The 23,933-nt window shown below is 41.1% G+C and overlaps 1 protein-coding gene across 3 annotated transcripts in view; it reads left to right on the top strand.

Moving 5' to 3' along the window:
* EDEM2 (ER degradation enhancing alpha-mannosidase like protein 2) overlaps positions 1-23,933 on the top strand; it is a 49,295-nt gene that overhangs the window by 2,976 nt on the left and 22,386 nt on the right. The window contains exons 2-7 of one of the 3 annotated variants that reach the window (XM_030830784.3): positions 13,532-13,743; positions 15,293-15,433; positions 18,558-18,766; positions 19,003-19,113; positions 20,958-20,997; positions 22,993-23,098. In XM_030830784.3, the coding sequence (XP_030686644.2) occupies positions 18,660-18,766; positions 19,003-19,113; positions 20,958-20,997; positions 22,993-23,098 (364 nt within the window). In that variant the 5' untranslated portion in view covers positions 13,532-13,743; positions 15,293-15,433; positions 18,558-18,659. Of the gene's footprint in view, positions 1-13,531; positions 13,744-15,292; positions 15,434-18,557; positions 18,767-19,002; positions 19,114-20,581; positions 20,767-20,957; positions 20,998-22,992; positions 23,099-23,933 lie in introns of those variants that run through there. The other 2 variants (XM_060284514.1, XM_030830786.3) reach the window with 2 other exon arrangements.

The raw sequence follows: 23,933 nt of genomic DNA, 5'->3' as shown, positions 1-23,933 counted from the left end.
TAAAAAAAAAATAAAAGAATGACATAGAACAGTATAAAAGTTTTCAGTGCATCACCCTTAATAAGGGTAAACATTATTTCATGAAATATTTGTTCAGTTGTATATGTGTGAGTGTTGGTTCTGTGTGTGTATATTTCTATGGTGGATATTGGGTAGCAGTGTGAAGTTTATTTCTTACTCTAGGAAGCAAGTAGAAAAATTTGAAAGTCACTCTCCCAAACTATGTTAATCTATACTGTGGGATACTATGCAGTTGTTAAAAAAAAACCCTTTCTGCCCAATGCCCACTCTGTTTTCATCATATTACTTAGCACTACCTGAAATGATTTTACTTATTCATTTACATGTTTATTGTCTGAATGTCCCATCAGGATGTAAGCTCCATGAGGATAGAGGCTGTCCATCTTATTTGCTACTGTGCCTGGAACAGTGCACATCATAAATAATAGCATAATAAATAATAAATGTCAGCTAATGGATGACTCAGTGAGATAGTGATTATATGCCTAAATCACCAAGAGTAAGTTACAGAATATTATGTACAGTTTAGAACCGTTTATGTGCCAGCCACGCACACGACAACTAAACAACCTATTTCTTTATGCGAGTAAAGGAATCTGGAAAGATGTACACCAAATATAGCAGTAGTTCATCTCCAGGGAGGGGCCTGAGAGTAAGTGTGTGTGTGTGTGTGTGTGTGTGTGTGTTTGGTGTATGCGTTAGGGGTGACAATCTTGTGAAAGGCTTTCTCTATTTTGTGAAGGATTTTATCACTCTATCTGTATTGTTTGAAAATTTTGCATCTAGAATGTGATCATATATCTCTTGTTGGATTAAAACTAGAAGTTTAAGTAACAGATTGTGGTAGAAGACACATTATGAACTGATGTGTTGACATGAGACACTGATAAATGAAAAAAGGAACTGCAGAACGATTTATATAGTAAACGATACATATAGTAAAATTCCATCTATTTTTAGTTTAAAATTTTTACTTCTGTCCAAGTAATCCATATTTAATTCCATTCTTATATTTAAAAAAACTTTATTTGTGTATCTATGTATTTATATATGCATAGGGAAAATGCCTGGAAGGGTACTGTCAGTAGAGATTACCTCTGGGGAATGGGATTAGATAAAGGGCTGAGGGGGGACTTTAACTTTTTATTTTATACACTGTTTCTTGGAGGGAGAGTAGATGTCGTAGTAGAATTGGGGCAAACCCTAGGCACATACCAGACTCCCAGTCTCTGAGCTGAAAATATGCAAGAGTGTCCATACTTACCTCTCAGTTGTTATAAACCAGCATAGAAATAACAAAGTTTTTTCCAGTTCGTCAAAGTGGTCTAGTTAGAAGGAGAATGGGGGCCTTGTTTTCCTGGACTGGGACTCAGGAAAGCAAAAGGACTTAAATCACTGCCAATTATATTGTCTTGCCTTTTGTAAAAAAAATATTATGAAATAATTCATATTTGAAGAATTAATTCACGCTTGAATTTTATTACAAACATACAAGGCCCCACTACTCGGCACAAGAAATACAATATTACCAATATAATTGCAGCCCCCTCTGTACTCCTCCCCAACTGCATCTCTCTCCCCCGTGCCCCACCACCAAAGTAACCACTAATCAGAATTTGCTGTTTTTTATATCCTTACATTTCTGTATACTTGCACAATATATGCATATATCCTTAAGTAATATATAGTGGTATTTTGCATAAGTTGAGCTTTATAGAAATAGTATTGAAGTGCTTTTTTTACCTGACATATTAATGATTCATTCACGTTGCCCTGTGTAGGTCCATTAATTTCCACTGCTCTGTAATATGCCATCTTATGACTATACCACAATTTATTTATCCATTCTCCTGTTGTTAGACATTACAGTCTTTTTTCCAGGTTTTTGCTGTTATAAACAGTGCTGGTATGAATGTTCTTATAAACATTTTCTTGTGCATGGGTGGGAGAGTTTTTGTAGGTGCAAACCTGGGAGTAGCATTGCTGAGTCATAGGGTATATGCATACCTTCAATTTTACTAGATATTGCCACACTGATTTACAAAAAGGTTGGGCCAATTTACACCCCAGCAGTGTGTGAGAATTCCCTAGCTCTACTTCCTTGCTAGCCATTGACGTCAGATGGTTGGATGTAAAATGGCACTTTGTTTTGGTTTTACTTTGCTTTATCTGATTCCTGGTGAGTTTGTGCATTTTTGCTTTGCCTTTTTTCTCCCTTGGGGGCTTAGAAGGGTACTTTGGGATGGAGGGTAATAAAGCATATGATTGAACCAACTGAGAGCTGTGAGTCTTTGATCTAAGCAGATAGGGCCTGGGTCACTGGGGTTAAGGTGGATCCACACCAATATGCACAGAGCTAATTACAGAGAGATCTTTCCCACCAAGCTAAGATCTGTCATGGACAGAAGTGGCAGCAGCTACAGCTGTTTCCCAAGCACCCTCCTCACACACCAGTGTCCTGAAAATTAAATAGGAGAGACAACAATTATTATAGGTAACATTTATCGTGGCTAGGAACAGCGTTAAGCTCTTTACACAAATAATCTCACATTCATATGCCAGCCCTACCAGGTGGGTTTCATTAACATCATTTTACTAATGAAACTGAGGCTTTGAGAGGGTAAGTGACTTACCTAAGGTCATAGAGCAAAAGCTAAAATCTGAACTCACATCTCTCTGATGCCAAAGTTTGTGAATTTAACCACCACATAGTATCTCAAAAATTTGAGGAGATAACTCTCCATCAGTATATTTTTGAACACATACTTCCAACATGCTTGAATATTTATGTATAATATAAAATGTGCCAAAAATTTATGCTAAGTGCTACACCTTATCGCTTCCTCTGGGGCAGATAGCACCAGGCTCGTTGTCTCCATGTGACTGATTGGATAATTAAAGGACAGAAGGTGTAATTAACGTGCCCAGGGTCACAGAGTTGAGAAGTTCAGAGCAGAGATTGGAACTCAAAGAGGATGGGTGTATGGGGTTGGGTACAGGGAGAACAAAGAGAGTACTGGGGCTGGGGAAGCTGGTAAGTGGGGGCAGCTTAAGGGGTGTCCCCATTCCCTTTCTAAAGCCAGGGGTGAGGGTTGGAGGCAGAGCCTCTGCTGCATCTGGCCTGGGTGGCTGAGGGGCAGAAAACCACTGAGCAGAGTGGGCACAGGGCCAGCTGCTGGGATTTGACTACGGCCTAAAGAATGAAGGTCCTGTTGAGTAAAGGAAGCAAGTGGTAGCATTTCCCACTGCAGAGCGCACATGTGGGGGGTAGATAAGGGAGACAGGAAGCTGAGCAGGGGCCAGTGCCGGTGCAGCCCCAGTAGGTGAGGAGAGGCCCTGCCAGGTCCGTAGGAGCTAGGCTGAGCTGGGGACTGGCAGAGTGCCCGGCGGGACTTCACAGGACCAGCCCTCTCCCTCCCTGTTAGCTACTGAAGAGAGGCAGTTGAAGCAACCAGGCCCAACTCGGATAACAACAGATAACAGCGGAGTGTGGTCCCTTCAGAGATCACCTACCCCTTAGGATGTGAAGTAATAACAATAACATGTATTGAGAGCTTACAATGTGCTAAGCACGGTATTAAGTCAGCAGAGTACTTGTGTTTTATTCTCACTAGTGCCCTATGAAAAGTAGGAAGACATAGCCATTACTCCCGTTTTACAGTTGAGGACACAGAGGCATAGAACAGTTACTTGACCTGCTGGAAGACACCCAACTAGTAAAGACAGATCTCAAATCCAAGTGACTTGTATCCCAAATATGTTTTCTTAACTATCAGGCCATCCTGAAAGAGTAAATGAGATGACTCGTACAAAGTGCCAGAACACAGTACGTATTCAATAGGTGGGAGAGAGAAGAAAGAAACTTGGCTTTGGGGGCAGCAAACAGAACTGACTGTGCCACAGGAAGAATGGAGGGCAGACATTAAGTAGGATTTCCTGAAGGAGAGGCAAAGGAATAGATATGAATCTTCCTCAAGATTTCCCCCTGTAGGAAGGGGAAGGGTGAGCTGTGACAGGGCGAGAGAGAGTCATGGACATATATACACTGACCAGCGTGGGGTAGATAGCTAGTGGGAAGCAGCCGCATGGCACAGGGATATCGGCTCAGTGCTTTGTGACCGCCTGGAGGGGTGGGATAGGGAGGGTGGGAGGGAGGGAGACGCAAGAGGGAAGAGATGTGGGAACATATGTATATGTACAACTGATTCACTTTGTTATAAAGCAGAAACTAACACACCATCGTAAAGCAATTATACCCCAATAAAGATGTTAAAAAAAAAAAGATTTTCCCCTGTACACACTCACACACCCCAAAAGAAGCCCCTAAAGTAGGATGATTCCAGCTCCTGCCTGCCTAGCAAGTGGTGGGAGCCTGGCATTCCTGGCTTGGTACCTGTTTATCTTTCCAGCCTTATCTTTCCAAGTATTCCAGTCTCAGCCAAACCTGCTCCTTCTGGTTTCCTGAACACAGAGCACACAAATGTTATCTTTTCACTTTCTTTATCTTATCTTTAGATAAACAGAAATTCCTAATTTTAAGATGGTCAACTTTATCATCTTTTCTGTTAGTTCATGCTATTTGTTCCTTGTTTGAGAAATCCTTCCCTACTCTGGGATCACGAAGATATTCTCCTATTTATTTTCAAAAGCTTTATACTTTTGTCTTTCACCTTTAGGTGTATGGTGGGAAATAGAGGTCAAGATTAGTTTCCTTCTACCTCAACATAATAAAGGCCATATACGGCAAACCCACAGCAAACATCATTCTCAATGGTGAAAAACTGAAAGCCTTTCCTCTAAGATTAGGAACAAGACAAAGATGTCCACTCTCACCACTATTATTCAACATAGTTTTGGAAGTCCTAGCTGTGGCAATCAGGGAAGAAAAAGAAATAAAAGGAATACAAATTGTAAAAGAAGAAGTAAAACTGTCACTGTTTGCAGATGACATGATACAATACATAGACAATCCTAAAGATGCCACCAGAAAACTACTAGAGCTAATCAATGAATTTGGTAAAGTTGCAGGATACAAAATTAATGCACAGAAATCTCTTGTATTCCTATACGCTAACAACAAAAGATCAGAAAGAGAAATTAAGGAAACTCCCATTCACTACTGCAACAAAAAGAATAAAATACCTAGGAATAAACCTACCTAAGGAGGTAAAAGACCTATACTCAGAAAACTATAAAACACTGATGAAAGAAATCAAAGATGACACAAACAAATGGAGAGATATACCATGTTCTTGGATTGGAAGAATCAATATTGTGAAAATGACTTATACCCCCAAAACAATCTATAGATTCAGTGCAATTCCTATCAAATTACCAATGGCATTTTTTACAGAGCTAGAACAAAAAAATCTTAAAATTTGTATGGAGACACAAAAGACCCTGAATAGCCAAAGCAATCTTTGTTTGTTTGTTTTTTGCGATACGCGGGCCTCTCACTGTTGTGGCCTCTCCCGTTGCGGAGCACAGGCTCCGGACGCGCAGACTCAGTGGCCGTGGCTCACGGGCCCAGCCGCTCCGCGGCATGTGGGATCTTCCCGGACCGGGGCACGAACCCGTGTCCCCTGCATCGGCAGGCGGACTCTCAACCACTGCGCCACCAGGGAAGCCCTTTTTTTTTAATGTATTTATTTTATTTATTTATTTTTGGCTGGGTTGGGTCTTTGTTGCTGCGTGCGGGCTTTCTCTAGTTGCGGTGAGTGGAGGCTACTCTTTGTTGCAGTGCATGGGCTTCTCATTGTGGTGGCTTCTCTTGTAGCAGAGCAGGGGCTCTTGGTACATGGGTTTCAGTAGCTGCGGCACGCAGCCTCCATAGTTGTGGTGCACAGGCTTAGTTGCTCTGCAGCATGTGGGATCTTCCCAGACCAGGGATCGAACCCGTGTCCCCTGCATTGGCAGGCAGATTCTCAACCATTGCGCCACCAGGGAAGCCCAAGCCAAAGCAATCTTGAGGGAAAAAAATGGAGCTGGAGGAATCAGACTCCCTGACTTCAGACTATACTACAAAGCTACCGTAATCAAGACAATATGGTACTGGCACAAAAACCGAAATATAGATCAATGGAACAGGATAGAAAGCCCAGAGATAAACCGATACACCTATGGTCAACTAATCTATGACAAAGGAGGCAAGGATATACAATGGAGAAAAGTCTCTTCAATAAGTGGTGCTGGGAAAACTGGACAGCTACATGTAAAAGAATGAAATTAGAACACTCCCTAACACCATACACAAAAATAAACTCCAAATGGTTTAAAGACCTAAATGTAAGACCGGAGACTATAAAACTCTTAGAGGAAAACATAGGCAGAACACTCTTTGACATAAATCACAGCAAGATCTTTTTTGACCCACCTCCTAGAGTAATTGAAATAAAACCAAAAGTAAACAAATGGGACCTAATGAAACTTCAAAGCTTTTGCAGAGCAAAGGAACCCATAAACAAGATGAAAAGTCAACCCTCAGAATGGGAGAAAATATTTGTGAACTAATCAATAGACAAAGGATTAATCTCCAAAATATATAAACAGCTCATGCAGCTCAATATTAAACAAACAACCCAATCCAAAAATGGGCAGAAGACCTAAATAGACATTTCTCCAAAGAAGACATACAGATGGTCGAGGAGCACATGAAAAGTTGCTCAATATCACTAGTTATTAGAGAAATGCAAATCAAAACTACAATGAGGTATCATCTCACACCAGTTAGAATGGCTATCATCAGAAAATCTACAAACAACAAATGCTGGAGAGGGTGTGGAGAAAAGGGAACCCTCTTGCACTGTTGGTGGGAATGTAAATTGATGCAGCCACTATGGAGAACAGTGTGGAGGTTCCTCAAAAAACTAAAAATAGAATTACCATATGACCCAGCAATCCCACTACTGGGCATATACCCAGAGAAATCCATTATTCAAAAAAGACACATGTACCCCAATGTTCATTGCAGCACTATTTAAAATAGCCAGGTCATGTAAGCAACCTAAATGTCCATCAACAGGCGAATGGATAAAGAAGTTGTGGTATATATATACAATGGACTATTACTCAGCCATAAAAAGGAACGAAATTGGGTCATTTGTAGAGACATGGATGGACCTAGAGACTGTCATACAGAGTGAAGTAAGTCAGAAAGAGAAAAACAAATATTGTATATTAACGCATATATGTGGAATCTAGAAGAATGGTACAGACGAACCAGTTTGCAAGGCAGAAATAGAGACGCAGATGTAGAGAACAAATGTTTGGACACCAAGGGGTGAAAGTGGGGTGGTGGTGGTGTTGGGATGAATTGGGAGATTGGGATTGACATATATACACTAATATGTATAAATAGATAACTAGTAAGAACCTGCTATATAAAAATAAATAAATTAAATTTAAAAAAAAAGAAAAGATTAGTTTCCCTTATGTGGATAGCCCGTTGTCCCAGCACCACTTCTTGAAAGTCTGCCCTTCCTTACTGATCTGCAGTGACATCTCTGACTTATAGTAAATGTGTTTCTTTTGTTTCAGTGGCCTATTCTTCTCTCCCTGCACCAATGTCACAGTCTCTCAATTAGTATAGACTTATAATATATCTTCATTTCTTGCAGATCAAGTCTTCCCACCTTGTTCTTCAATAGTGTCTTGTTTTTTGTTTTTTGCCACACCACACAGCCTGCGGAATTCTAGTTCCCCGTCCAGGGATCAAATCTGGGCCCTCGGCAGTGAAAGCAGGAGTCCTAACCACTGGGCCACCAGGGAATTCCCATGTCTTGGCTATTTTTGAGTCTTGAATTTCTATACATAAATTTTAGAATCATTTTGTCAAGTTGTTGGGATTTTAGTTGGTATTGCATTTAATGTGTTAATGGCTTTGGGGAAAATTGACATCTTTACAATATTGAATTGTCCAACGCATGATAGAGTATATCTCTTCATTTATTTCTATTTCTATCTCCTCTGGTGTCTCCCAGAGTTACATGAGTTTCTTTCTAGACATCTTGCCCATCCTTTGTTAGATTTTTTTTCCCTAGGTCCTTCATATTTTAAAATGTTATTGACAATGGTAATTACAAGAAATTTCATGTTCTGTTTATTGCTGGTATATAGAGATACTGATAATTTTATTGCATTGATTTTGTATCTAGAAACCTTAACTATTTTATTTATTTCAGTAATTATTTGTAGATTCTTTCGATTTTCTATATGCATAGTCACATCATTAGTAGATAGTGATAGTTTTATTCCTTCCTTTCGTTTTTATAGTTTCTTTTTCTTAACTTATTGTTCTGGCTCTGATCTCTAGTACAATGTTGAATAGAAATGATAGAAAATATAAGTGAGTATTCTTTTCATTTTCCTGGCTTAAAAAGGAAAGCTTTGGGCTTCCCTGGTGGCGCAGTGGTTGAGAGTCTGCCTGCCGATGCAGGGGACGCGGGTTTGTGCCCCGGTTCGGGAGGATCCCGCGTGCCGCGGAGCGGCTGGGCCTGTGAGCCATGGCCGCTGGGCCTGCGCGTCCGGAGCCTGTGCTCCGCAGCGGGAGAGGCCACAACAGTGAGAGGCCCGCGTCCCGAATAAAAAAAAAAAAAAAAAGGAAAGCTTTTATGATGTTTGCTATATTGAAAAAAAACCAGATACCGTTTATTGGAGTAAGGAAGAATCTTTTTTTCTTTAGGAAGATTATTTTTATTCCCAGTTTGCTGAGTTTTTAACATAAATGTTTCGAGTTTTTTAAATCCTTTATCATCATCTAATGAAATGATCATATGATTTTCCATCTTTAATTTGTTAATCTGACAAATGCATTGTTTCTAGTGTTAAACTAACCTTGCGCTGTTGAAGACAATTCTTCATGAGGTATTATCCTTGTTATATATATTTTACTCTCCTGCTGTTTTTCTCTAGACTTCTCCATGTCCTCTCCATTCCTTCAAAGCCCTGCTGGGATACCACTTCCTTTTGAAAGCCTTGCAGGATGACCCCAGCTATATTTGACTTCTCACTCTACTCACAAAACCAATGGAACATTGCCTCCCCTGGTAGCTTCATTGTAGCTATATTGTCACCTTCTATCCCCTTCTCTCCTGGACTGTAACCCCCTGGAAGGCATCTTTGTGTTCTCTTCTCAGCCTGCTTCCTCCTCCCAGGACCCAGAGCAGAGGTGGTATTGAGTGTAACACCAAGGATGAGGCCATGGGCTCTGGGGTGAAGCTGCCTGGGCTCACATCTCAGCTTGGCCACTTGCTAGCTGTGGGATATAGGGCATGCCACCTGGCCTCCCTGAGCCCATCAGTTAAATAGGAAGAATAATAATACCTGTCTCATAGAGTTGTGGTGAGAATGAAATGATATAAGTGAACCACTTAGTACAGATCCGGGCACGTGGTATTTTTGCTATCTTAGTCTATAGCACGTAGAGGACTGGGGTTGGGGAGCATGAGGGGGATCGAGCTTATGAGAGTAGAGTCCTCTAACTTAGCCTGGGAGTCAGAGAAGTCTTCTTGGAAGAGGTGATGCCTAAGGTGGTCCTGCAGGGCAAATGAAGGATGGCAGTGGGGGAAAGGCAGAAGGTGTGGGGAAGAGTTCTTTCAGATAGAGGGAGAAGAAGGTGCAAAAGAATGTAATATGAGAGGAGAAAGAATATAACATGCTTTAGAAATTAGTAGTACTTAAGTGTGGCCAAAACGGAATAGGTGGGCAGCGGGGAGGGCAAAGTGATATGAAGAGGTAAGTAGGAGTCCGATGAAGAGTCTGTCATACTATACTAAGGAATGGAGACTTTATCTTCAGATAATTCTCACCCCCTTTTTGGCGCACCTAATACCTATTAGAGTAGGTGTCTCTTACTCCAGGAAGCCTTCCCTGATGTCACGCAAATCTGTGTTGGATATTCCCTCTGTTCTACCATAGCCCTCTCCCCTCGTCACAGCTAACTTCTTTCCATGATAATTATCTGTTTAAGCATCATCTCTCCTTCATACCAAAAGCTGTAAGAGGGCAGGGAATGGGTTTTAACGTTTCTGTAACACAAGGCTAGTAGAGTACCTGGCACATGGTAAGTGCTCAATAGATATTTATTGGATGAATGAACAAATAAATAGAACATCTAGGGAAGGAGAGAAAATTGTGACCAGCAAAATGCCTGGCACATAATTGGCCCTTAGAAAAGTATTTAATCTTTTATTGTGCGTCAGCTTCATCATCTGGAAAATGGGAATAAAAATAGAAACTACCTCAAAGGGGTATCATGGGTCTGTGAATTGCTTAACCTAGGATCTGACATTTAGTGTAAAGGCTAATTCTCAGCATGTTAAACACATAATTCTCATACAAACAGTGAGCATGGGTCAAAATTTCATTTAACTCATTAGTAAGGGGGCTAGCAGGATGACAAAGCTAGCTCAAAACAGAATATAAAAACTGGTTTTTTTTAAATTTTATTTTATTTTTTTATACAGCAGGTTCTTATTAGTTATCTATTTTATACATTAGTGTATACATGTCAGTCCCAATCTCCCAGTTCATCCCACCACAGCCACCTCCCCCTCCCGAAAACTGGGGGTTTTATAGTCACTGGAAAGAAAAATATTGAAATGATATTGCTAAATTATATTCAAATGGATTAAGGTCCTACAGGGTAATAAAACCATAACCTTAAGGATTATCTTCTCTACTAGACAGAAAAGGAAATCATCCCGTCCTATTACTTAACAGAATTGTGAAATGTCTGGGCCCTAATCAGTTGTGTAAATAATGTTAAATTGCTCTTCAGAGGCAGATGACTCTTAAGTAGACTTGCTGATCAGTGCTTTATTGTGACATCAAAAGGTCACATAATCATCTTTTTACTTTAGTAACATGTTTTAGTTAGTTTTTCTTAACACTGGTAAGTTTAGTTTAGTAGATACGGTTATTATTATAAGACTTTCAATAAATATTTGCTGAAAGGATTTTCATTCTGTTAGGCTTTTTTCCTTCTCCCCAGCATCAGAGTTGGGACCTATAGAACTGGTAGACTGAGTGGGGAACCCTGCAGGACCCTATGCTCTTCCTTCCTTCAGCCTGGGGTGTTGTAATGCCAATTCTGTCTCATTAAATAGGCAGAAGAAGTATCTGCTTTGGGCATCAGCAAAGCAGGCACATATCTCTCCCCTCCGTAAGAACATGTATATATATTTTTGAAAGAACTGGATATTTCCAAAAAGGCAGTGCAGTCGGCAACATGGAAAAAAATCAGAAATTTTGGGGACCACTATCCATTTATTTTTTTTCAATTTTTCAATTTAGAAAATTGTGGTAAAATACATATAACATAAAATTTACCGTCCTAACCATTTTAAGTGTACAGTTCAATGGCATTAAGTACAGTCACATTGTTGTGCAATGATCACCACCATCCATCTGCAGAACTCTTTTCATCTTGCAAAACTGAAAGTCTGTACCTATTAAACAGTAACACATTGCCTTTCCCCCAGCCCCTGGCAACCACCCTCTACTTTCTGTCTCTATGCATTTGACTACTCTAGGTACCTCATATAGATGGTGTCATACAACATTTGTTCTCTTGTGGCTGGCTTATTTCACTTAGCATCATGTCCTCAAGGTTCATCCAAGTTGTACCACGTGTCAGAATTTCCTTCCTGTTTAACACTGAATAATATTCCATTGTATTTATATCACATTTTGTTTATCCTGTTATCCATTGATGGATGCTTGCATTGCTTCCATCTTTTGGCTATCACCTCCCTTTATTTTATAGAATAAGATTATTTTTGTTTTGAATTGCATATGAGGGATGGATACCATTTTCAAGGCTTGAGATCTCAAAGATTATAATCTGGCTCAGGGCCTGGGACTAACCAGACTATGAGACCATCTGTGGGTGGTCATTTCTTGATTTTGTACTTTTGCCTAAATATAACCAGGATGACTAAGTTTCTCTAGGCAGATTTAGCCTAGAGAATGTTTACATGGAATATGAGCATTAAAAACGTGTTCTAGGGCTTCCCTGGTGGTGCAGTGGTTGAGAGTCCGCCTGCCGATGCAGGGGACACGGGTTCGTGCCCCGGTCCGGGAAGATCCCACATGCCGCGGAGCGGCTGGGCCCGTGAGCCATGGCCACTGAGCCTGCGCGTCCGGAGCCTGTGCTCCGCAACGGGAGAGGCCACAACAGGGAGAGGCCACAACAGTGAGAGGCCCGTGTACCGCAAAACAAACAAACAAACAAACCAAAAAAAAACGTGTTCTAGGGCTCTGACGTGCTCTAGATTTTGTATATACTGGGGACGGGAAATTCGAGCATTTCTACAAAGCAACAGATGGGAAATTTCCCAGGAACAAACTAGCTATCTCTTGGCAGTCCAAAAGTATGTAGTATGCAAGCTCTGCTCTGGGAGTTGAGAGAATCTGCTTGAACCATATGACCTCCAGATGCTAGAAAAGGAACTTCCAGATACTTCCCTGCTAAAAGTAGTTAAGAGTACTGGGTCAAAGGAAAACTAAAATGCCTGGGCTTCCAGCTTCAGGGAATTGAACCTTTTATTCTGACTTTCCAGCAAAAAGGAAGGGAATGGTGAATGTAGAATCGCATGAAGCTAAAGTTAGAGGATACTGCCGAAGTCAATCAGATCCCCACTTTTTTTTTTTTAAACATTTATTTAAATACTTAAAGACAGTGATATTGACTAATTAGACTTGGAATCAAATTGCCTCTGTTTCCTTTCTTCATTTTATTTTTGTAAGTCACAAATTTTCATACTTTTTGTTTTGTTTTGTTTTGTTTTGCAGTACGCGGGCCTCTCACTGTTGTGGCCTTCTCCCGTTGCGGAGCACAGGCTCCGGACGCGCAGGCTCAGCGGCCCTGGCTCACAGGCCCAGCCGCTCCGCGGCATGTGGGATCTTCCCGGACCGGGGCACGAACCTGCATCCCCCGCATCAGCAGGCAGACTCTCAACCACTGCGCCACCAGGGAAGCCCAGAGCCCCACGTTTTAATTCTGTTTTGGACTTTTATTTATACAATTGTCATTAATTTCATCAATGTAGTAGAATATAGACTAGGTCTGAATCTTGGCTCTACAACTTATTCAGTGTGAGACGTTGATTATTACTAAACCTCTCTTCAATTTTTAAAATCTGTGTCTCAATTTTTAAAATCTTTAAAATGGTAATAATAATAGTATTGTGTCAGAGGATCGTGGTGAGGACGAACGTCCCAAGAACAGAGCCTGGGACATAGTAACTGCTATATAAATTCTTGCTATTATCTAGACATTTTGGCCTTCTCCTTCTCCTCTTCTTTATTATTATTATTATTCAGTTGGGAAATAATCAAATTTTATTTGGAGTGTCATCCTACAGTTTTATTCTGCTTCTTGATTGTTTCTGGGGGAAAATTTCTGCAGTTAATGTGTATTGAATTCTGCTTCTTGATTTTTTGCAATAACTCTATGAATCTGTTAACATTTTCGTTGTATGAAAGGTAGTCTCATTCTCTCATTTTCCAGATTTGGAAACTGAATCCCCAAAAGGGAAAGTGACTTGCCCAAGATCACACAGAGACAATGACTAAACCAGTAATAGAACGAAGGACTTCTGACCACGAGTCCACGGCTTGCTCCACTCGACACAGAGTTCAAGAATACTGACCTGGGGTATTAATACACTCTGCCCATCCTCCAAACATGCACAGGAAAACTTGAACACTCTATGATTCCAGGTATTCTCCAAAAGATGTCTTTCCTTTCTAGCAAAATTTCAGGCATTTCAAGGGAAAGTTCGGTGGCTTGACTTGTAATCTTCGTTGTATACCCAGCACTGTGCTTCAAGTTCTTGAGGGCAGAAATTATTGCCTATAACAGCTGGGATTATTAGGGACAGATGCCCAATAAATGGAACTAATTAACATACCCCCACTTTTTAAAAAAGAGGAATGGGGCGCAGGGAAGAGAATATTTATTAAGAAATTAATACGTTCTAGTCACTGTGCTAGAATTTTCACCACTATCCCATTTAATCCCCAGACACCCTTTGTAGCATTGTCGATTTCCAGATTTTGAATCAGGAAATTAAGGTTACTCTGAGTCTTCATGAGTAAATATTCAAGATTGACATTTCTCTGATGGACCACAACCTTTTAGAATCTAGTATTATAATCACAGAGTGAGAGGTAAAGCCAAGAAGGAAGAGACCTAATACATTCCAAAAGGTTAAAAAAATAAAAGAGTTTTTCTCGTGAAAAACGATGAAATCAACCATATAAATTGTGAAAATATAAGTCATGATTGTATTTGCTCTGTGACAGTGTGGAAATGCACATTTTTATCAAGCTAGAAACAGAAAACAAAGAAAAATTATGAGTATTTCAATCTTACTCATCAAAAGAGACTGATCATTACCAAATCCAGGCAACCTGGCCCCACTCTCCCTGCAAACATTTAATCCACATGAGAGTTTTGAATGGAGACAAGAAGATAAGTGACAGGACTTATGTAGAGAAGGACACTTAGGCCTGGCTGAGTTTCATAGCATGGAAGGGCCCAGACCCAAAAAATGCTTAGTACCTATTATGCTAGGCTGAAAAAAAACGGCCCCCTAAAGACAATTAGGTCCTAGTTCCTGGAATCTTTAAGTGTACCCTGTTTGGAAAAAGGGTCTTTGCCGATGTGATCAAGTTAAGGATCTTGAGATGGGAGATTATCCTGTATTATCTAGGTAGGGCCCAAATGCAGTCACAAGTGTCCTTAGAGAGGCAGAGGGAGATATGATACTAATCCACAGAGGAGGAGGTGATGTGAACATGGAAGCAGAGATTGGAGTGACACGGCCACAGGCCAAGGAATGTCAGTAACATTCTCTTTTCCCTGGGAAGCTGGAGAGGCAAGGAGCAGATTCTTCCCTAGAGGCTCCGGGCCTGCCAATATCTTGATTTTGGCCCAGTGAAACTAATTTCAGACTTCTGGCCTCCAGAACTGTGAGAGAATACATTTCTGTTGCTTTAAAACACCAAGTTTGTGGTAATTATAATTTGTTAGCATAGTCACAGAAAACTAACACCGTGCCCCTGTGTTGGTATCCAAGTCTCAATTTACTGTCATCTCCTTTCCCTTCCATCTGGCACTTCCAAGAAGAGTTTCCAAAAGCATCCTAATATCTTTTGTTTGTCTCTTCTGAAAGGCACTGTGACAAGCACTTTATATGCAGTAGCTCACTGAACCCTCATAATCCTATTAGGTGAATATAATACTAATATTATTCCTATTTTACAGATGAGTAAAATGAGGCTCAGAAGAAAAGCTGGTGGGGCCACACTCCTAACAGGTGATGGAGCTAGTATTCCAACTCAGGTCTGCTCAAATCTAAAGCCCACACTTTTAACTTCTGTACTGTACTACCTCAAGATCTCTGGGGTAAGTCAAGGTTTTAATTCTCGTATCTACTGGCGAAATTTCAGGATATATATATCTGAGGGATATTTTCAAGGACTTTGGACCAAAGGAGACCAAACATGCCTTCATTGCAGCTCAAGGCACTGAGCTGCCATTTTTTAGCAAAGAGCAGAGGATGGCCAATCCTAGCATCACAGAAAGCTCAGGTTAAAAGGACCTCAGAGATCCATTTGTTCAAATTCCTCATTTTACATATGAAGAAGCTGGGCTCACAAAAGGGGAGGGCCCTGCCTAGGGTCACATATAGAGGCTTTAAGTGATAAAGTTGGGATTGAAGTCCTGGTCGCACTTCAAATCTAGGGTTGATTCTACTGCACACCACACTGCCCAAAGTCATGTGTGTTGCTATGGTCCAAAGGGCTGACAAAACTCTGGGAACGTGCAAGAAGGAAAATGGAAAAATGGGTCACAACCTTCTCAAAGCTATAGTGTCCCAGGTCTTCATTCTCACATGGGGTAACCTACAGGGCTGCAGCCCTGAGGTGCAGGGCTGAGATGGTCCAGGGGATTAGGAGGGGGTAGCTTCTGCATTGGGATGGAGACTGAAGAGACCATGATGATGTGACCATGTCCCAAATGGGAGGAAAGGAATGTCAAGATTTCATGAATTCCTAGAACTGAAGGGATTTCTGAAAATCTTGAGAGTAGCAGCTTTGGAAGTAAGTTGTCTCTTACATGATTAGCAAGGAACTCGTTTGGGAAACTCAATAAAATTCTAATTATGATAAAGGCTGAACATTCTTCATCCATCTTTAAATACATCCACTAATAAATATTGAGGCCCCACTGGTCTCTGCCTTCATGCTTAATAAGGTGGTTTTAAAAAAAGATAATATATTTAAAGTACCCATACAGTCTTAGTACACAAGTCCTTTAAAATGCTGTTGCTAAGAAAGAAATTGAAGATGTCACAAACAGATGGAAAGAGACACTATGTTCTTGAATTGGAAGAATTTATATATATATATATATATATATATATTTTTGTGGTACGTGGGCCTCTCACTGTTGTGGCCTCTCCCGTTGCGGAGCACAGGCTCCGGACACGCAGGCTCAGCGGCCATGGCTCACGGGCCCAGCCGCTCCGCAGCATGTGGGATCTTCCCAGACCGGGGCACGAACCCGTGTCCCCTGCATCGGCAGGCGGACTCTCAACCACTGCGCCACCAGGGAAGCCCGGAAGAATTAATATTTTTAAATGGCCATACTACCCCAGGCAACCTATAGATTCAGTGCAATCCCTATCAATCTACCAATGGCATTTTTCACAGAACGAGAGCAAATAATCTTAAAAAATTGTATGGAAACACGAAAGACCCTGTATAACCAAAACAATCTTGAGAAAGAAGAACAGAGCTGGAGGAACCATTTGCTCTGACTTCAGATAATACTACAAAGACAGTAATCAAAATAGTATGCTACTGGCATAAAAACAGAGACATAGATCCATGGGACAGAATAGAGAGCCCAGAATAAACCCACACACTTATGGTCAATTAATCTATGACAAAGGAGGCAAGAATATACAATGGAGAAAAGGCAGTTTCTTTAGTAAGTGGTGCTGGGAAAACTGGACACTTACATGTAAAAGAATGAAATTAGAACATTCTCTAACACCACATACAAAAATAAACTCAAAATGGATTAAAAACATAAATGTAAGACCTGAAACCATAACACTCCTAGAATAAATCATAGGCAGAACATTCTTTGACATAAATCATAGCAATGTTTTTTTGGATCAGTCTCCTATAGCAAAGGAAATAAAACCAAAAATTAACAAATAGGACTTAATCAAACTTAAAAGCTTTTGCATAGCAAAGGAAACCATCGAGAAAGCAAAAAGACAACCTACTGAATGGAAGAAAATATTTGCCAATGATATGACCAATAAGCAGTTAATATCCAAAATATATAAACAGCTCATACAACTCAATATCAAAAAAAAAACAAAACCCAGTTAAAAAATGGGCAGAAGATCTGAATAGACATTTCTCCAAAGAGGACATGCAGATTGCCAACAGGCACATGGAAAGATGCTCAACAATGCTAATCATCAGGGAAATGCAAATGAAAACCACAGTGAGATATCACCTCACACCTGAAGGAATGGCTATCATCAAAAAGACCACAAATAACAAATGTTGGCAAGGATGTGGAAAAAAAGGAACCTCTGTAAACTGTTGGTAGGAATGTAAATTGGTACAGCCACTGTGAAAACAGTATGGAGGTTTCTCAAAAAAAACAAAAATAGAACGACCAAATGACCCAGCAATTCCACTTCTGGGTATATATCTGAAAAAAACAAAAACACTAATTCAAAAAGATACACGCACCCCAATGTTCATAGCAGTATTATTTGCATTTGCCAAGTTATGGAAGCAAGCTAAGTGTCCATCACAGATGACTGGATAAAGAAGATGTGGTATATGTATTCAATGGAATACTACTCAGTCATAAAAAAGAATGAAACTTTTGCCATTTGCAACAACTTCGATGGACTTGGAGGGCATTATGCTAAGTCAAATAAGTCAGACAAAGAAGGACAAACACTGTATGATATCACTTATATGTGGTATCTAAAAAAACCAATAAACTAGTGACTATAAGAAAAAAGAAACAGACTCAGATATAGAGAACAAACTAGTGGTTACCAGTGGGGCGAGGGAAGGGGGGAGGGGCAACATAAGTGTAGGGGATTAAGAGGTACAAACTATTACGTATCAAATAAGCTACAAGGATATATTGTATAGCACAGGGAATATAGCCAATATTTTATAATAACTATAAATGGAGTTATAAACTTTATAGATTGTGAATCACTATACTGTACACCTGTAACTTATATAATATTGCACATCAACTATACTTAAATAAAAATAATTAAATTTAAGAAATATTTTAAAAATGCTGTTGCTAAAACATTAATTAATAATAGTAGCTGTACTAGCCACTGTCTTTTAAGACACGTTGATCTCCGCTTCAGAGACTACATGTCCCAAGATGCTCTTTGCTTGGGTTTCACCGCCCATTGTATTCTGGGGCTTGTAGTCCGGAAGTGAATGGATGACTCATCGGCCCGCAGGCGCACTGCTCCTAATTCCCGGAAGAACCAGCAGAGGGTCGCAGGATGTGCGGGTGGCTGCGGCTGCTGCTGCAGCGGCGGCGCTGACAGGGCACGCGCTCTATGCCTTTCCGGCTGCTCGTCCCGTTTGGCCTCCTGTGTGCGCTGCTACCCCTGCACCATGGTGCGCCCGGCCCGGATGGCACCGCGCCCGACCCCGCCCACTACAGGTGAAGGGGGTCAGGCTCCCTGCCCTTCCGTAGTTGGGGAATGGGAATCCCAGACCTGGTCCCTTCCCCATTCCCTCCATCCCAGACCACCCCCCCCCCCGACCTGCTGGGACCCCGCCACTGGGCTCCTCGCAGAAATCAGGTGGTGATGACCATTTTCCGCCCTAATTTTTGTCCTTTCCTCTGCCTGGTTTCGTTTGGTGGTCCTCTGACTTATTTCTCGTACCCCGCACCAGGGCGCGAGTCAAGGCCATGTTCTACCACGCCTACGACAGCTACCTGGAGAATGCCTTTCCCTACGACGAGCTGCGACCTCTCACCTGTGACGGGCACGACACCTGGGGCAGGTAGTGCGAGCGGAGGAGCAAGGGGGCGGCCTGGGTCTGGCAGTCCGGTCCTAGGCGGGCGGGTATGCTGGAGCTGGTGGCTTCATGATCTCACCGGTTCCAGAAAAACCTCCTAGCTAGCGTGGGGTCGCGTTCCCCCTAATTCAGGCCAGCACCACCAGGATCCACCCAGCCTCCTGGAAAGTTGGATTCCCATAGTGGAAAAAGGCTGGGTTAGCCTGGTGGTCTGGACCTCCGGGCTCTGGCCACAGCAGTGACAGACACCAGCTGTTAGGACTTGGGCAAATCTCTGGAGGCTTAGGATATGTGGAAGGGCTTCAAAAAGTCAGAAGACCCAACCCCTTCATGTTATAAGTGGGCAAACAGGCCTAGGAGGGGATGTAACTCTCCTAAACATGAAATTTCAGAGCCTTTGTTGTTAGTGTAACTGAAACCCACTTCCCCCATTACCCTCACATCCCTGACTGCTTCTTGAGATCTCAGCTCAAACTGTCACCTTAGCATCAGTTCCCCTAAATACCCACCCCAACAGGTCACTCTCACAAACCACCCTTTTTATTTTCTTCGTAGCACTTCTCACTCTTATACTGTCATTTTCACTTATGTGTTAGTTTGTCTTTCTCACTTCCACTAGAAGAAAAATCTGTGAGAGATGGAATTCTCTGTCTTGTTCCTTGCTGAGTAAGTGAAGAATCATTGCATTTAGCTGAAGCTAACCTTGATTAAACACTGTGCTAAGCATTTTACTTGTGTCATCTCATTTAGTTAACACCGCTAGGAGTTAATTGCTGTTATCTCTGTTTTACAAATGAATATGCTAGGGACTGGAGAAATTAAGCTCAACACAAATTGTGCTGGTTTTCGTTTTTTAGTTGAAAAAAGTAATACAAGTAAATGGCAAATTCAAGCAGTCCAATATCATATAATAAAATAAATATCTCCCATACCCTAGAACTCCAACCACTGTTAACCTTCTTGTGTATCCTTCCAGAAATATTTTTGGTTTATACCATCATATAGGTATGTATATGTGTATCTTTTAAAATAACCTTTTAAAGGTGTAACTTATATAAAATGCACCCATTTTAAGTGTGTAGTGAGCACCATCACAGGATAGAGAACATTTCTGTCACACTGGAAAGTTCCCTGGTGGCCCTTTATAGTTAATCCCTCCACCACCACTGGCCCAAAAAACCGCTAATCTGCTTTCTGTCTATATTGTCTCTTTTTGAAAAATGCAGTTAGAATACGACACACGACAGTGCCTATTCTGTACCTTGTCTTTTTCATTTAACTATATAATTTGAATGTCTTCCCCTTAGCCCATAGAACTCTTGATAACAATCTTTTTGACCACCTCATAGTTTCGCATTGTTTGAATGTATTACAGTTTGGTTAATCACTTTTCAACTGGTATACATTTGGGTTATTTCTAGCTTTTTGCTGTTCTAAAAACAATATTGCCATGAGCATTCTCAAGGCTACAGTTCTGTGCACTGCGAGATAAATTCTTAGATGTGGAAAGCCTGCGCTCTGAGATACAATCTTATACTGCCTCCCTATGGTGGAGAAGAATGCCAGAGAATATAGGCAATGTGTTTAACTACAGTCAAGCTATTTGCATGAGATGTTATACATCAGCCCACCTCCCAGGTACGTTAAATGGGTCAGAGGTTCCTGGCGATTTTCACAATGGCTTCTCTGTTGTGATTTCAGGTGGGACTGGCAGAGGCATCGCTGTGCTTCACTTATTAGTTTTTGGGGTCTCTGATCTGGGGCAGCCTTAATAACTGGTGTTTGTTTGATTTTCTTACTAAGCAGCTGGGGTTTTTGTCCTTTTACAGTTTTTCTCTGACTCTTATTGATGCTCTGGACACCTTGTTGGTAAGTGTCTCATCTATTCCTTTTCCTCTCCAACATTGCATGACCAATATCCTTCTTCTTTTGGTAGCTTGACTGTGGGTGAAAAATGAATTCTTCACCTGGGCTTTTTATTTTCATCTTTCATTTTGATCTTTAATTTGGGGGCAGTGGAAAGCCAGTGGAATTTTTTTCAAGAAGAGGGTAGGAAATGAGATTCCTGTTTTGAGAAGATCACTGGCTACAATGTGGAGACAGATTCATGTCATCATTTAACAAACATTTTGTGAGTAATTGCTTCATGCACTGTGCTCAGCCCTCTGGGGGAGTGCAGGAATGAGGGAGGCTCCTGCCTATGCAAAGATTCTCGTAATGTGGAAAGAAATAGATGCCCTGAGAGTTGTGGGGATAAACTTGCTGGAGTCTTTTAAAGGAGGAAGAGGTTAATTTCAGCTGGAGGAATCGAAGGATTCCTAGAGAAGGTGACATTTAGATAATCGAAGATAGGTTGGATTTGGAAATGGGAAGACACAGAGTGAGATTTCTGGTAGAGGGAACAGCATGTCTGAGGGCAGAAAATCAGGGAATAGTGGGTACTGAAGTCGACAGAAGAACAGTGAGAGACATGGTTAGAAGGATAGATTAGGTCTAAATCATAGAGGGCTTTGAATGCTGAGATAGTCAGGATTGTTTCAGCTGCAAGCGATCAAACTGATTTAGACAGGAAGGAAATTTACTGAGTCAGATAACTAAAAAGTCCAGGTAAAGACTGACCTCAAACCCAGCTGGTTCCAGACATTTAAATAACGTCATTAGGAATCTCTTTCTCCATCTCTTATTTCTGCTTTCCTTGCTGGCTGTATTCTCAGGCTCTCCTTAAGCTGGCAGGGTAGCCAATGGTAACTCCAGACGCACATCCCACTCATTTAGTAACCTGTGTGTGGAGAGAATTAGTCCTTTTCCATTAATTCCGTGGACTGAGTCTCACTGATCTGGCTTGGGTTACACATCTATCCTTGAATCAATCAGTTGGCCAAGGGGTATAGTACGTTGGCTGGTCCAGGTGAAGTGCCCATTCTTGCAGCTGAAGGGATGGAGTTAGCTTCTTCAAATTACAGGAGTGACTGTGGAAGAAGGGTGATTCCTCAAGGGAAAATTGGAACACTGATATCAGAATAAAAGGCATCAGGATTGCATTTGACTGATGGTTTAAACAGAAGAGTTTAATTTTCTCAAGTATAAGAAAATCTGAATGAAGGTAATTTCTAGCATTGGATCAGGTGCTCAACTGCGCCATCAGAGACCCCATGCTGTTTGTATCTTTCCATTCTACCATCATTAGTATACTGACTTTCATTCTCATGCTTAGTACCTCATGGCCTAAGATGGCTGCCACAGCTCCAGAAATCAAGTCTGCTTTCAAAGCAGAAAGAAAAAGAGTAAAAGCCATGCCAACTGTGTCTTGTCCCTTTCTGTTAGGAAAACAGGAGCTTTCTGAGAAGTGCCCCTAGTAGACTTTACAAAGCTCAGAATTGACTGGGTAACACAATCACCCAGTAGCAAATGAGACTGAGAAAGCAAATATGTGGATTTCTAGCCTCTATGGCTGGGAGCTACAAGGGTAAAGAAGATTGAGAATCAATGTTGGGCCAACCAACCTGCAGTATTTTCTATAAGGCTGAATGTGACAAGGTTAAAAACAATAAATATCCACCGTAAATGTCAAGCTAAGATTTCCTTATGTGGTCTACAGTCTTTATATTGGTTTCATTTAAATGAGTACATAAAAATTCTTAAATTGGTACCAAAGAATTTACTTTACCAGTCTCTTGATACTGGGTCTGTGTGATTTCCAGCTCTCAGTGTTTTCTCCTGTTACCAGCAGTCCTAGAACAGAAACTGTAGGTCTGAAGTTGAATAAGTAGGATTCACACCAGCATAGGATCCTAGACTCTGAATCTAGCATCTTCAGTGCCCACAAGCCTGAGAGCCTCACAGTCAGGTCTCTCTTTCCTTCAGATTTTGGGGAATGTCTCAGAATTCCAAAGAGTGGTTGAAGTGCTCCAGGACAACGTGGACTTTGATATTGATGTGAACGCCTCTGTGTTTGAAACCAACATCCGAGGTGAGGGCTGCCTTCTAGGGCACTTGGAAGAAAGGAGAATGTGAAATTTTGGCTTCTGTGTAAACCAAGAGGTGATAAACAGGATCTTAAGCACCAGCCTTGCCAGGGCACTTGACTCAAGCCAGATTGACAGTCTTCCCTCCTGTAGGGTTGGGTAGGGAGGTCTCGGGATCCCTCATCAGTTTCAGACATGAAAGTGAGCAGGGGACAGAGAAAAGACTGAAAAGAAATATGCCAGGATTACTCACATATTTAACATATATTTGGTACCAGGCTTTCAGCCAAGAGCAAGAAAGATGTAATCCTTGCCTTCTTGTAGCTTATTGCCTATTGAAAGTTTGTTAGAACTTTCTGCATTGTTGATGGAAATGTTTTATATCTGTGTTGTCCAGTCCAGTAGCCACTAGCTACATGTGGCTATTGAACATTTTGAAAGGTGGCTACTGCAACTGAAGAACTGAATTTTAAATTTCATTTACTTTTAATGGATTTAAATTTAAATAGTGACATGTGGTTACTAATTACTGTGTTACATAGTGCAAGGCTAGGGTATTAGTTTCCAAACCTGGCTGCCCATCAGAAGCATTTGGGACATTTTAAAAAGTTCAGCTGTGCAGACTCCACTCTAAATCTAATGAATTGGGATCTCTGGGTTGGGTCCTACAGTCAGTATTTTTAGCAGGTTCCCAATGAATCTTTTTTAATGAATCATTCATTTTATTAAGGTAAATTTACATATACTGAAATGCACAGATCTACACATTTCAATGAATTTTGACCCAGTGATTCTTTTTTTTTAAATTAATTAACTAACTGTTTATTTTTTTTGGCTGCG

Source organism: Globicephala melas, chromosome 15 (genome assembly GCF_963455315.2).
Source record: "Globicephala melas chromosome 15, mGloMel1.2, whole genome shotgun sequence".
Lineage (NCBI taxonomy): Eukaryota > Metazoa > Chordata > Mammalia > Artiodactyla > Delphinidae > Globicephala > Globicephala melas.
This window is presented reverse-complemented; position numbering and strand designations above follow the sequence as displayed.